The 15,904-nt window shown below is 43.2% G+C and overlaps 1 protein-coding gene and 1 long non-coding RNA gene across 2 annotated transcripts; both read right to left on the minus strand.

Moving 5' to 3' along the window:
• Positions 1-579: 579 nt before the first annotated feature.
• On the minus strand, positions 580-5,992 carry LOC130155045 (beta-1,4-galactosyltransferase galt-1-like). Its single transcript, XM_056351973.1, has 2 exons — positions 5,868-5,992; positions 580-2,478 (listed from the first exon to the last, which is right to left on the minus strand). The coding sequence occupies exon 2, from the start codon at positions 2,417-2,419 to the stop codon at positions 1,100-1,102; it is 1,320 nt and encodes a 439-aa protein (XP_056207948.1). The 5' UTR covers positions 2,420-2,478; positions 5,868-5,992; the 3' UTR covers positions 580-1,099.
• A 2,474-nt stretch (positions 5,993-8,466) lies between these two features.
• LOC130155433 (uncharacterized) lies at positions 8,467-11,545 on the minus strand. The gene is made up of 3 exons (XR_008824076.1): positions 11,105-11,545; positions 8,789-9,124; positions 8,467-8,547 (listed from the first exon to the last, which is right to left on the minus strand). It is a non-coding gene; the product is annotated as an uncharacterized LOC130155433 (long non-coding RNA).
• Between the last annotated feature and the right edge of the window lie 4,359 nt (positions 11,546-15,904).

The raw sequence follows: 15,904 nt of genomic DNA on the forward strand, positions 1-15,904 counted from the left end.
GCGGGTCGCTACCGGTACCGGCGGCTTGCCGGGGTCCCCGGGCGGGGCGCGGCCCCGGGAGCTGCCCGGCGAGCCAGCGGCAAGCCGCACCCCTTCCCGCCCCCCCCCCAGTGCCCGCCGCCGTCGCGGGTTCCCCGGGGGCGTTTGTACGGGGCGGGCGGGCAAGCGGTGCGTGGGGCGGGCCCGGGGGGTGCGCAGCCCGCGCCCCGCAGGCGGCCCGGGGGGAGCGGGGCGGCGGTAGCGCTGCTCCCGGCCCAGCCGCGCCGAAGCGGGGCTCAGGGCCCGACCCCAGCATTTACCTGTCGGTTCGTCTAATTAGCTTGTGTAAAATGGAGAAACACAAGCAAGCCATTGTCTTCAAAATGCAAATCGATTAAAAGACAAATGTAAAGGGGAATCTGATAATTAGGTAATGATAAAATTCAGTTGTTCACAAAAACGCTTCTTGGAGGCAGCAGCTGCTACCCCAGTCATTGCTACACCAACATGCAATGTTGGCATTCATGTGAGTTCTGTCCTGGGATTTTTTCTAGTGGTGAAAGCCATACATCACAGACCGTCACTCCTGTGAATAACAGATGATTTTAAATATACAGTGCATTTATTGTTGGGGACACCACAGCAGTACATGCCTATTGCAACACCTCTAAATGTCATTAGTGCACTTACAATTGTAGCACACACAACACAGTCAACTTTCAGTGCCACAGATGTGTAAGATACCGTCAAAGGGATATATATCTCTAGTAAGAGGTATGTGACACCAATTTCCTGTGGAGACAACAACACCATCAGGCTCCTCCCAACGGTGTGCGAACATCTCTAGGAAATAGTGGTATGACGCCTCCACCACCCTTTTTGGATCAAATACATTTTTTCGGTTTTGAAAATCTCTTCCCTGGATACCTTGATTCAGTTCACAAGTCAGACGCGTTCACCTTTGCACAGTACACAAAAGGGCTGTTCTCCCAAGCCTCTGTAAGACGTAAGCTTCAGGTGAAAGTGATTTTAATAGGATCTTACAATCTGTCCTCTGCCTGCCCACAGAACGGGTAGCTCTCCACTTTCCCTCCTTACAACCAAGGTTGCGCTTCTGAGCTTACAGTACGGTCTGATACAGCACCTTGTTAACATTCGTGATTAACGATGAGTTATATCTCCACAGTGTTGTATCCCTGATGAGGGCTTCTCTGGGAAGGTGTCCCTGAAGGGGCACCCGGCAGTGATAAATGAGGGCAACATCCATGGGAACATACACACTGTCCGCATAAGCACGTAGGACAGAGTGGACTGAAGTTTGAATCACCTTTCGTGGATCGATTATCATTTTCCTGGGATTAAAAACGTTTTTCCTGTCAGGCTCTCTGTGAACATGCTGTAATATGTTAACACCTGGAACAGTATTCCAGGATGAAATGTTGAACATGTGAGTAGACACGGTTTCTGGAAAGATGTGGTTCTCAAAGAGGAAAACGCCAGCCCCCGGGTTTTGCTGCTGAAGGCTGCTCATCATCGTTTTCCAGTCTGAGTGCTTAAGGGGAAGAATTATTTCATCAGCGTCATTAAGAAGTACAAATCTGCTCCTCCGCATGTTACGGTATATACAGTCATTGAGGGCTGTGATTTGCCCATAGTAGCCAATGTGTGTTCCATCTTGCATGAAGAGCCATTTTGAAGAAACCTTGAGGTGTGAGTTTATGGGCCAGGGAATTATCTCCACAGTTCCTTCTTCCATATAAAACTTCAGGACTTTCTCCATCAGATGGCTACAGTTGTTCTTATAGATCACCACCTTCTGTACCCCAAGAATCTTGTACATTTCCATACTCTGTATAAACTGCAAGACGTTGTTGTAGTTTCCAAACATGGTAGAGATGCATACAGTGAAGTCAGCAGAAAAGGTCTCAGTCTTGCGGTTTTTGATTTCAAACCTTGGCAGCTGGTCAATATTTCCATGTGGAGACTGATGAACTGATACGTGTGTTGGATCGCAGCCTTCGGGTTCCAAACAAATTATATCTGCTGCACCGTAAGGGAACCCAAATCTGTCCGAGTGAACGTCAATTGTTGCTTTTGATACATAAATCTTTCTGTCGTCCTGACAGCAGAACCAGCAGTATAGTTGTTTTACTTCTGCATGGTGAACAATCCCGATCACACGAGTGACTTTGCTTTCTCTGTTGTCAAAGTATGCAGATATAATAAAAGTTCTGTTATCTTTCAATGGTGTTATTGCATTTTGAGCAGGTTCTCCTCTACAAGACTGATATGCTGGACTGGTAGTGGTTGCCTGGGGGAAGTGTTTCCTAGTTATGTTATTCTGTTGCTGAGCATCTTTCCAGGAAGAGATGAAAATGGTTGCAAAAATAAGGATACATGCAGTAACACCACAAATATTTTTTTTTCCCCAGTGCATCATTGCTGAATTCCACGATTTGGAACTTAACAGACCTTTACACTGTCTTCTATTCACTTTCTCTGAAACAAAACAAACACACAAAAAAGCACACTTTCAGCGATTTGCCAAAAAGAAATAATCTTATTTATTGAACCGTATTCTCTTAAACACAATAGTTATTGTTTTGATTCTTCAAACTTTATTATGAAAACCTGACTTTTCATAGAGGTTTGGATAAAACTGAGGGACTCTTTTACATCCCCTGATTCCAAACTTTATTATATATTTCAGTCTACGACTGGGCCCAGTGCAACATTTTCAGCTGTTTTGGTATATACTAATGACAATAGAGTGCAATTTGAATCACTTGGGAGCATGGAAGAAATTTTATGTTACTGAAAACCCACATTCTTTATCTTTTGGTATTCTGAGAAGCATTTAAAACTATAGTTATCCATTCCCTTCTTCTTTCTAGAAAAGGTACTGTTAACAAACTCAAACTGCATTCTTTTGTATTGGGTAGGAGTGATCCTGTCACAGTCTCTCAGTGTCCTGCTTGCCATGTCATGAAGGAATTGCTTTCAGAGCCTAGTAGGATCCTGTGGTATTCAACATTATCTAGGAAAACAGGTTTGAAAAGAATGACCTTGTTCAACCTTGTTGCGGGTGAGGTTACTGTAAATGTAAATTGCTTTTGCCACTGAAGATGTCAAGTGTCAGACCTCAGTTCTAAATCAGTAGTTGATTTCAGTAGGACTTTATGTGAATTTTGTGACCCTTCACTGGGACCATGTGCACTACTGAACTTCGTAACCTTGCCATGGAAACTTCATGTTCTCCAGGATGTTACCAAATTCAGACTATACAGTGAAGGTTTTCAGTATGCAATCGTAGGCTGATATTCATACGTCCTTAAACCATCAAGCAGATGAAAGGCAAATTAAAACAAACCCAGTCCTTGCTTTATTCTGTGAGTGGCCATGAGGGCACGATATAATGTGACACATCACAACAACACATCGGAACAACAAACTATTGTCTGTACAGTTTTTACGTGTTCTGTCCTCTTTTGTACACACTCAATCTCAGCTGAATAACAACCTCTTTCTAATTACACACAAAACTGACACTTTAGTTACAGCTCTCTTCTGATTTCATAGTACAAGGTTTGAAGACCACGATGAAAGCACTGCTGCCTGCTGTAATTTGTAAATTCAAGATGTTGCTCAGCTGTTCTTTTTCACTTTTTGGCCTCAAAAGCTTTAAGAATGTTGTATAATGACCCATTCTCTAAAGTCAAAATCTTGTGTTGCTCTCTGCAAATTGTCATGTAAGTTCTAGTTCTTGTTACTTATCCACAATTATTTTTTTTTTCTTCTCCCTTCTTTGGAGGTGGGATTTAGCTGTCAGTGTTCCCTTTGAAAAAATCAACAGAATTCTTCAGAGATGGGAGTAAGTCTTATGATCAAAAAGCATGTAACAAGGACAGGAGCTTTAATGAGGCTGTAAAAGTAGAGTAGTTTATGGGTCCAATCTTCCCATCCATGAGAACAACACAGTGACTGAGGAAGGCAGAGAAAATCTGACAATCCTGGTATAAACTTTTCTGGGGAGGATGGGGCAAATTTGCTAAAGGGTGAGATGAAAGAAAGCACTAATAAAGTTCCTCATCATTAATGTCTGTCATGTTTATTTACAGAAATACAGGTTCCAGGGGTTTGGACTTGGTTTTGGGTTTGGTTTTTCTATACCAATGGTAAATGCAAAAATCATTACACAGTTATGGTGAAATACATTTTCAACTGCCAGTCTTACACCAGGCAGTAACATGCCTTAAAAGCTTCCTGTTAAATTAGGATTGGGAAATTTACATGAAAATTGCATTTAAAAGATTTAAGAATGTTAGGAAACTAGTAGTCTCTTCCTGCAATAAAGACCTAATGTTAAAATCCACTCATGGCAAGTACTCTCATTTACTCCCTCTTCCTTTTGGAACACCACTACTTTCTAGCCAATGTAAAAAGAGAGCAATTCCTGCACACCCCTCTGCACAGAAGTCTCCATCTTAGTTTTACGTGGAAGTTACGCAAAGCAGGAAGTTCACTCAAAAGCTCTCTTGCATCGCATATCTTCTAGGTGAATCAATCTGTTGTCAACTTTTAACTATGCACAAACAAACTTTTGATACAGTTTCTCTTCACAAATATTGTACGCATACATTACACAATTTGGGTAGCGCAAATTCATCCCAATAGCTTATTTTTAGACTAATAACAATGAGTATCAGCATGCCAAAAGCATTATTAACCACTTGATCTGGAAAAAAGCAAACTTGCATTCCCATCAGAAACCAGAGGCTTCCTCGGGCATGAACGGTGGCTGTGAGTAAAACTTTACAGACAGGGACAATAAATAAAACAAATAGGTCCCTTTTACATAAAGAAGTCTATAAAAACATAGAGATCTATATTGTCTGCTTAAATAACCTACTGTTTTCTCCTCAAATATTTTTTTACTTTCTGGAGACCTTCAGCGACTGCTACTCTACCATTTCAGTGTTTCATCTTGACCTGCTCAAAGGGAGATTAATTGATACATGAATTTTACAGGAAAAGGATGGCATCATTTCCCAAATATGAAATATGATTTTGGGTTCCAGCTTGCGCCACCTCATTTGGAGTCCACAGGCTGCAGCCATTAGCTGATGTCCACTGAACAAGGTGACTAAAAATGTTAAGTTTCTCTTTTTCTGGCTGGGATGGGATCATTACAAAAATGCAGCATCTCAGCTATTGTCAGAACAATAATTTCTGACCAGAAATAGCCACTGTCATTCTGAAAAAGGCTTGTACACGATGTTATTAAGAGATGCTTATTGTACTGTCCTTAGTTCATGATGTTATTAAGAGATGCTTATTGTATTATCCTTAGTTCAAATGGATGTATGTTGGCAAAGCCTCACTGCATGCAAAATAATGACATTCCAATGTTGAGCGAATGACCTCTGTTCCACCATGCGTTATATCACTATGGTCTGTGTTACTGAAGAAAATACTTTGTGTGCTCTGAAATGAGAAATTATCCCTCCTCTTTAAAAGAAGGGTTTTAAAATGTGTTAGCAACTCTGGACCTTCTCTGCCCATTCAGGTTAATACGACTTGCAGTACAGAGAAGAAACAGGAACACAATGTTTTACTGCAAGGTACGTTCTATCAACAGAGTTCAGGACACTTATTCACACAACACAGCAAAAGCCTTGCTTTTAATAACTGTTTTAGTGAAGCTTTATATAACTGGCACTCATTTTGACCGGCATAGTTAGACAACGCCTCAGCATTTTTCAGTTGTTGCATAAAGAGAAATAATGGAGTCCCTGCTTGCTATATGCAGTCTTCATATTTCACCAGAACACACAAAATCGTGCACTCCTGAACATTAAGAGGAATCAAACGGTAGCGTACTTACTCACCGTTTCAAGCCTCTTTGTCTAGCACTTTGTGCTTTCCAGTGCGCCAGTTCTGCCTTACACTCCCACTGAGAGACCTTGCAGCCTTGCTTGTAGCCCAGCATCTGCTTCCTCTACAATTATACCAGTACTTTTGAGTGTCTGAGGGAAATCCCGTGACCTGGGCAGCTTCCTGTACAGCACAACAGTTTGCGTTCCTTTCTGTCATTTTCTCAGATAAAGAACTTCTACTTCATTAAATTATACATTTTTCAATTGATATTTATACCACCTCAGCCTCTAGACATTCATATCTGTTAACTGGGAGAATGGTAGATGATAATTTTCCTCTGTTTATGGTGTCTGTGTGCATGTTCTGGGTGATTTATCTAGATCAGGATTTAAATACTTCCCATTAGATCAGCTGTAACCAAATGTGTTTTAACAAGTCTAATCTTAAAGAGACCCTTGTGTTTTTCAGAGGAGCTTTTGGGTAAGCTTAGTCCTCCTTTAAGATTATCTCTTTCACTGTATAATGACACAAAATCAACAGAGCAATTGTGTGCACCATTGTGAAACCAGAAAATAAAACTTAGCATTTAATGATACCAATATTTAATCTACTACATCCGGTGTCTGAAATGGTAGGTGGATACAGCCTGAGTCAACACTTGACAGGCTGCTGGAGTTGTATGAATAAGTAACATAAATACTAACTTAAATGGGAGAAGTAGACCGGTAGGGAGACATGCAGAAGAATAGAACAGTTGATTTTCTGGGAGCAAACTGGATTTGCCTGCTTTATTAGCTATTTAGAAAGAAAAAATTCCCTTTTTCTTAATAAAAGCATTGGCTTGCAATGTTTACTTTAAATTAGTTCTATTTCTATGGAAAGACATATATCTTCAGCTGTCTTAGAGGGAGAAAGGGAAATTGCAGGGGTGGCTTGATTACAGCTGAAGTATTTTGAAAGGGAAATTCAAATTGTAACTACTCAGCAATAGTAATTTGTGACTAAGAAACTATCTGGCATGGAGGGCAAGAAGGCCTAACTGCCGAGGGGGTTAAACTGTCTTAAGCTGTCTGGGAGCAGGTACACCAGGAAACATAATGACTCCAGTGAAGAGAGAAAACTCCCTTGCTGGTAAGATAGGAAATGCTTCAGCAATTGTCAGGTAATGTGTGATGATGGATCGAGCAAGAGCACTTATAAGCCACCCTTGGCCAGCAGCACTGGCACCGGGGGATGGTCTCGATGGGCTGAGGATGCCATGCTGATGCTCACAGCATGGGTGCTCATTCCAGTGTGGCAGGGGAGCTGGCTTCTGTCACATCTTTGCGGGCTCCTTGTAGAACTGCTGATGGCGGTGGGACTCTGTCCAATGCAGTGTTCATTAAATCTCTATAATTAACAAACGTGCTTAATTCACCTCAAGGGGAACAATAAAAATTCCCCAACAATTTTTACTGTTATGTCTGCTTGTTTCTCTACTATCATGTGTCAGCACAGTCACTGGAAAATAAATAAATAAAAATAAATCAACAGAAGAAATAGGTAATTTTCTCCTACCTCAGAAGCTCTTCGACAGTGTCTAGGAGTACAACAACCAGCAAGAACTGTCCACCACTGCTCATGCCTGATGTGAGGCTGCTTCTGCTAGGTTATTGTGCCCTTCAGTTAATAAGTCTCCATGCAATGATAACATTAATATACCTTTATACACACTCCCACCCACCCAGTAAACAAGATAACTAAAGCTAGCATCAGGAACCCATCAGTAACCTTGATACTAAGTAAAACTGTTTATGATACGACTAATTGCCTTTCATTTAAACAAACTGATTTTTCTTGCTAAATAACCTGTTTCAGATAGTTAGGCAACCTTTTATCACTATTCTGACATTGTTTTGTCTTACTGTACATAAGAACAGCCCTCTCTTTTCTCATCCTATCTCCCCGCACACCTGTTCTTGCAAAAAACTCTCACAGCACTGTGCAGTTCTAGAAGCATTCAAGATTTTTGCTAGGGGGAGACACACATTTCTGCTTCCCTCCTCATCCTTTTCCCCTTCAGAAAAGGCATAGACTGGGCCTAGAGTTCCGAGCAGGTGTGGATGCTTCTGTTTGTCAGGGCAGACAGTCACAGGGAACATGTCAGAGCTGCAAAGGCTGGGGGCTCCGCACGCAGGAAGCAGCTGGGACCCAAGGGGATGGGGCAGCTGGTGGGGTGGGGGCCTCTGCAGCCAGTGCCCAGCCCTCGCTACCAGAGCGAGGTGAGGGGGGGCTGGCCACAGCCAGGGCCAACACCCCCACCCGGACCACCCGGCAAGCCCATGGGATGGGACAGGCCCGAGGCCAGGCGGGGAAGCCAACCCACAGGTCAGGTGCAGCGGCTGCTGGCCGGGTCCGTGGGGATGAGGCAGGACCCAAGCCAAGCCGGCCGGCTGGTGAGGGTCTGCGGGGTCGGTGAGGGCTGGGCCCCCTCAGGCAGCGTAGCTCAGGTGGGGGCTGAGGGCCTGGAGCTGAGCTTAGGTGGGCTCCTGGGCCCGTGGAGGGGGGTGTGGGCATCCCAGATGGGGCTGGTCAGGGCCATTAGGGCAATCAATGCCCACAGGGCCCCGACAGAATGCTTCCAAAGGTACTTATTTTTTAACTGAGTACAGGAACTTGACATACATGCTTATCTATCATGTAGGGCAGTTACTTAAACACAAACAAAAAACCACCATAAGAAGCCAAACAATTATTAGAAAAGGAGTGTTTCACCTTTAAGACTTCACATTTACTTGCACAGAACTGTACCATGACACCAGAGCTGCATCATTTTGCCCTGGGCATTATGAATTTTCCAAAGGGCTTGTGCTCAAGCTTGGAGTCCTCTTCTCCTTTTCTGAAGGATCTGTGTCAACTCATAGGTGGAGGTGACTCCAAATTCCATACTTACCATTGACTTCCAGTTTCTTCAGTGAAATCTCCATTCTAGGAGGGCTTCCCTGCCCCCTGTTGTGATGCTGGGAGGTTACCCAGCTGGCAGGAGTGGCAGTCAGCAAGAGGCAGGCCTCTCAGTCCAATCATTTGTGTAAACAACCAGCAGAAAGAACCAGGCCATTATCAACTGGACTTTGTACTGATACCTCCATCTTTGCTGGCACAGCTTTCCTTGGTGGCTACATTAATTATTAGAGAGAGGAATGTTTAAACATCCTAATAAACATGCTGAAATGCACTGACAGGTTCCTGTGGAACAGGGAAGTTCACTGAGCATTTCTATTTTGTCTGCCTAGCAAAAGATAAGAGAGAAACAAGGAAGTTCAGAGACAGGTGGGAAGGGAGACAAAAAGGTTAACCTAAAGACACGAAGGAATCACTTGGCCCATTTACCTTAAAGCATAGGCAAAGAAATTAGCTCATGAAAAAGGTTTACAAAATAGTAACTGGAGGAGAAGAAGGAACCCCCCCCACCCCACTCCCCCTCACTCCCCGCCCCCCCCCCCTCCTTAAGGCTCCTTCTTCTCTCATTCTCCCTTTTCTCAGTTCAAAAACTCAGCAAATTTACAAGAGTTTTAAACCTAGACATAATCATCACTTGGTGATCTCTTCAGGGCTGATGGAGCCCTATGCCCCTCAGTGCATGCCAAGGTTGGCAGCTGGACGTGAGCCCAACTGCAAATTGTAAAAGTGCCATATTGCTTTAGCAGGCTTCATGCTAGACACTTAATTGCACCCAGCAGTTTAAATTCCAGTTACAAACTACAAAATATACCAGACATTGCAAAGTAACCTTAACCTACAGTGTGTTAAGGTGGATGTGTGCAATAGGTGGATATTGAAATTGTAATGTGCACAGCATAAGCTTGCTACAGACCACGTTCTGGTCTTGCAGTATAGCTATGTTCCTTACACTTTTAAGTATCAGTGGATGTATGGATGCTAAAGAGTAGAAAGTTCAAGCAAAGAAACCTGACTAAAAGCCATGCACATACCCACAGATGCTTTGCTTGTACAGTATATTCTTGCCTCATTTCTCATTTAGCCTTGCTGTTTCTGATTTGGTTTTGTTCAACAGTTTTTTGATATAACACCTAAACCACCCTGGAATGCTGCTATATATTATCTAGAACTCCTGTTACCATCACAAAACTTTACAGAACCCTTGACCACAGTATGCTTTTGAGATCAAGATAATGTTCATTAATAATTTATGTAACAAAGATAAACTATAAAAAACCCTCAGTCTCCTGCAAAGGTTCATTTGGGCACCAGATAACAGGACAGGAGAGAATTATCTTGCAGTTTGAATAGTGCCTAATGGCAGGTACAGGATTTCTTGCTGCTTCTCAGAAGGCAGCTGAGCACAGTCAGCAAAGAAAACTGGCTATCAGACCATGCCAAGCTTGCTTTTCATCCACACACTGTTATTTTCCACGTTCTAACAATGGGTACAGGACTTGCTGAACTTCCTTTTTTGAAGAACCAGAACAAGATTTCCATGATCTTCCATATGGAGTTATCACCAGCTGAAAACATACCAGGTTCCTAAGATTTAGTAAGTCAAGGACTGTGCTACTACTTTGCCCTACTTTTGCACCAGAATTCTGAGTAAAAAAGTCCTTGTCCAATAATAAAGCTCAATCTATGCAACGTAACACTCACTGAATGGCAAAGAAAAAGAGAACAGCTAATTACTTTTTTGACCTTCAGCTCTATGAGAAAACAAAATAAGTCAGGAAAAAAAAAATGAAAACCAAAGAAGTTTGTTCCAGCTTCTACTTTGTAAAGATTAAACAGAAGCAAAACCATCTAGGGAGCCAGCCACCACTAGAAATCTAAGTAACAGCAAAACCTAAATAAATCTCAAAAGACAAGCATTTAATAGAACAAAATTCACACAAGCCTAGACCCAATCTTCTCTAACTACTGAAACGACATTTCAGACACAGAGGAATTGGATAAGAAGAAAAAAAAAAATCAATTTGCAAACACCTTCACCTAGACTGCCAGTGTATCACAGTACCAAGAGCTTACAGTGAAGGTGTATCGGTCCTAAACCAATTCATCACTGAGACAGAAGCTCAGCAGGCATACATAGCTGTAGGGGAAATTCCAAGACATCAGCATGCCGGTTTCAACCACCATTAGGATGTTCACAGTTTTACAGAGTGATCTCAAGTATTAACCAACAGCCTTGGCTTAATCAGCTGTCATCTGAGTTCACCCTGGGTAATACACGGCCTGTGTCAGTCCTTTTCTTGTTTCCTACCTTTTATGATGCTGCAGCATGCTATGTTGTCCTCACTCCAAAGTAAAACATTTGACTTAAACAAATGTGCTCCTGCCATACAGTATCCATGAGTCAGGGGTTGGTGCAGAAGGTGGTACCTCTGACGTTAAAAGATCTCCCACTTTGTCTCCTCAGAGCACACCGAGGGCAGCAAGACAGAGGCAGCTTCATCTCAAAAGATGTCTAAGGAACTGGATAGCCTTACGTATTCTACAGACGTTTCCCCCAATGGTTAATCACAGTCACTGCTCAGCAGTTGCTAGATCTCCTCTTTATATTTTCAATTTGCTGCTAAATGAATGCAATTATCTCATTGGAATCACAGTCTTCTGCATTACTGGAGATGGAGCATGGCCGTAAGTGATTGCATGAGCCTGGAATGAGGGTAGGTATTGACAAGAGCAGTGCCAAGGGCATCCTCAGGTCAGGGTATGCTATGCTGACAACAGTCTCTCTAATGCCTGAAGGGCTTTTATAACATTACCAAGCTCCTGCCTCTAATCCTGGGGGAGGACAACTGCATTGTTCTTTTGAAACAAATGCAGAACAACTGTATAAATCTGATCAACCTGCTTTGTTAGAGGTGAGTAGCCACTACCCTCTTCTAACTGGAGACTGCTCCAGAAATTGAATCACTGAAAGAGAAATTTAACTGCGTGCCACCCTACTGTCTTTGTCATCTCATGTTAGTTCTTTAAAAATTAATTACGAATCTGAACTATAATGTGAACATTCTTGTTTGTGTTGCTCTAGGACCTAGGAACCTCTCTCTGGTTGCGGAGGGGTTCCATACACACGATGCTTCTGTTGAAAACAATCAATCTATGCAAAACAGTATACTGTAGTAACTCTCAGATACAACATATAAGGTGTGCAGCTTCACACAGTGATCCAAAAAATGGCTGGAAAATGGTGTTTTTAATGAGTGACTAATTAACTTTCATAACTGAGTAGCTGTGCCAAAACATGCTTTTACTCTGCCACCTGCACTCACCTTCAGGATGTGAAGATCAAGTCTCCTGAGCAGCTGCAAGTGTACCCAGTTTGAGGCTGGTAGGTGAAACAAAAATTATTCCCTCACCCAACTGTTGAAAGAATTAGAACAACTGTACTACTGAACAATGCATACAGGACTAGTTGGACTTCCAAGTATGCTGTACTTGCAAGCAGCAAAGAACATCTTATAATCTTCCTTTTTTTTGTTTCTTTGCCCCATGACAGACTATGACATTACCCTCTATAAGACAAGGCATACGTTCATTGTGTTCGCATCAAACAGGTTCACATCAATAGTTCTGTATTATTACAAGAAATGGTAACCATTTTGCTATAATTAACTTTCAGTGTTTCCAGGGTTCTAGGGAGTTCCTACATCTTCAAAAAGGACATAAATAATTTTATTAAGATAGTGGTATCAATTAACAAATCAAATGTAAAATAATTTAGCTGGTGGTTTACTTTTTTTATTCTACAGAATTGGGTAGACTTTTCTCTATATGTACACCAGAACAGATCTGTTTCTTTTCTGACCTTGCTTGTTTGCTTTATATTCAGTTATATCATGCTTGCAAGCCCAAAGCATGGAACATCTGAAGCAAGTAATCACTTGGAAAATGATCTATTCTTCCTTACAGCTGAAAAGCCGATTTCCAGCACTAAAAGCATGGCTACAGACAAAGTCCAGAGACATAAAGGATACTTCCTCCAATTCATCACTAGCTGCACTTTCTTATGCACAACTGCGTTTTAGTTGACGCAAAATGGGTGTTTTCATCCTTCCTAATGTGCTTATCTGACTTGCTCTCGCATCTGAGGTCTACTGAAACATGTAAACTTTGACTTCTTTCTTTTTTCTTTATGGTCCCCCTAAGGAACGATCTGGTATATTTTCAGAATTTGATAAACAAATGTTCATAGTAATGGATCACAGCTATGGAAATACCACAACCACTTCTACTGATTTCAGAAAAAAATTGATGCAATTTACCAGTGCCATCACTTAGAAATCTAGCACAGCTTGACATCTAAAGTCGGAACAAACTTATTAAATATTCCGTTTTGGTTCTTCTCTCCCAGGTTACAAAACAGGTAGTTTGGACATAATGAGCATTTAATGATCTCTTCAGTACTCATCTTTGGGTATTGTATCGCAAAAGCATATTACTAATAGTGAAATACTGCAGTGCGGAAAGTAGTCCCCTTTATCCCCTACGATTTGTCTCTATAACAATAATAACAGCAATCTGGAATACAGTGATTGTTGCTTTTCCTTCCTAATGTGCTCACTTTGTTTATTTTCTATTATATTGCCTATGGGAATGAGAGGAATTTCAATCAATTTTCCCATTTAAACTGATGCTATCAGCGAAAAGAACCATTTGGCAGATAGAAGAGGCACTTATTGATGCTTCTTTTACAAAATATTTACAGTGAAACACTGGACATGACCCTGGAGGAAAATTGTATAGATCCAAGTGATTTCCAAGACTACAAAGTAATAAAAAAAAAGCCTTGAAGCAGTCTTCCTGTTTCTGGGGGTAACAGGAAAAGGAGGTCATTTCAGGAAAGAGATATGTGCTTTCCTTTCCAGCTCCAAAAGTAGCTATTTTGTATGAACTTATTTTGCTCTCACCTTCACATTAAGCAATTAGGCATCTCTCAGGCAACTGCTCATTAAATCCTGTTTCTGCAGAAATTAAAGCTGCCTCTTTGTCAGTCATGCTGTAGAGCTTATTTACCTTGAATGGGGAATCATGGAATGGGTTGGGTTGGAAGGGACCTTTAAAGGCCACCTAGTCCAAGCCCCCTGCAGTGAGCAGGGACATCTCCAACTAGATCAGGTTGCTCAGAGCCCTGTCCAGCCTGGCCTTGAATGTTTCCAGGGATGGGGCATCTGCCACCTCTCTGGGCACCCTGTGCCAGTGTTTTACCACCCTCATTGTAAAGAATTTCTTCCTTGTGCCTACTCTGAATCTACCTTCTTTTAGTTTAAAGCCATTGCCCCTTGTCCTGTCGCTACAGGCCCTGCTAAAATGTGTTTCTGTCTTTCAATACTTAAGGGGGCTTATAAGAAAGACCACTATAAGGTCTTCCTGGAGCCTTCTCTTCTCTAGGCTGAACAACGCCGACTCTCTCAGCCTTTCTTTAAGGGAGAGATATTCCATTCCTCTGATCACCGTGTGACCCTTCACTGGACCTGCTCCCACACATCCATACCTTTCTTGTACGGAGGACTCCAGAGCTGGACGCAGTACTCCCGGTGGGGTCTCACCAGTGTGGAGTAAAGGGGAAGAATTCCCTCCCTCAGCACACTCACCACGCTTCTTTTGATGCAGCCCAGGATATGGCTGGCTTCCTGGCTCATGTCCAGCTTTTCATCCACCAGAACCCCCAGGTCCTTCCCAGCAAGGCTGCCCTCAGTCCCCTCAGCCCCCAACCTGTTTTGATACCAGGGGTTGCCCCAGCCCAGGCACAGGACCTTGCACTTGGCCTTGTTGAACCTCATGAGACTCACATGGCCCCGCTTTTTGACCCCATCCAGGTCCCTCTGAATGGCATCCCATCCCTCAGGCATGTCAACTGCACCACTCAGCTTGGTGCCATCTGCAAATCTGCTGAGGGTGCACTCAAACCCACCATGTATGTCACTGATGAAGATATTAAACAGTACTGGTCTCAATACAGACCCCTGAGGGACACCATTCGTCACTGATCTCCACCTGGACATCGAGCCATTGACCACTACTCTCTGGTTGCGACCATCCAGCCAATTCCTTATCTACTGGATAGTCCATCTATCACATCCACCTCTCCAATTTAGAGAGAAGGGTGCTGGGGGGGGGGGGGGGTGCGGCAGTATCAAAGGCCTTACAGAAATCCAGGTAAGATGACATCTGTAAGTTCTGACCTTGTCCACTGATGTAGTCGCTCCATCATGGAAGGCCACTAGGTTGGTAAGGCAAGACTTTCTCTTGATGAAGCTGTGTTGCCTGCCCCAAATCACCTCCCTGTCCTCCATGTGCCTAGCATAGCTTCCAGGAGGCCGTGTTCCATGATCTTCCCAGCCACAGAGGCGAGGCTGACAGGTCGCTAGTTCCCAGGGTCCTCCTTTCTACCCTTTTTTAAAATGGGTGCAATGTTTCCCTTTTTCCAGTCTCTGGGGACTTCACCTGATTGCCATGACTATTCAAATACCATGAAGAGTGGCCTGGCAACTACATCAGCCAACTCCCTCAGGACTCTGGGTTGTACCTCATCACATCCCAACTTACGTATGTTCAGGTTCCTCAGGTGGTCTTGAACTCCTCTTACAGTGGGAGAGGCCTTTGCCCCCCCAGTCCCTGCCATGAGGTCCACCCACTCGAGAGGTGTGGGAAGAGGGCTTGCCAGTGAAGACTGAGACCGAAGAGTTGTTGAGTACTTCAGCCTTCTCCCTGTCAGCTGTTACAGGTTTGGCAGTTACGCTCATTGCAGGGGTACACTTTCTTTGACCTTCCTTTTCTGGCTGACATACCTGTGTAGCTTCTTTTGCGTCCCCTGCCAAGTCCAGCTCCAGCCATGCCTTGGCCTCCTGACCCCATCACTACACAACTGGGCAACATCCCTATACTCTTCCCAGCATACTCGTCCCTGCTTCCACTGCCTGTGCACTTCCTTCTTGCCTTCATCTCGATTCATCCACGCTAGTCCCTTGCCTTCCTTTCCAGATTTCTTACACATGGAGATCAAGAGAAAAATGATACATACAAGAGGAGAAATTATCAAAGATGATGGGCACCC

The sequence above is a fragment of the Falco biarmicus genome, chromosome 9 (assembly GCF_023638135.1).
Source record: "Falco biarmicus isolate bFalBia1 chromosome 9, bFalBia1.pri, whole genome shotgun sequence".
NCBI classification, from domain to species: domain Eukaryota; kingdom Metazoa; phylum Chordata; class Aves; order Falconiformes; family Falconidae; genus Falco; species Falco biarmicus.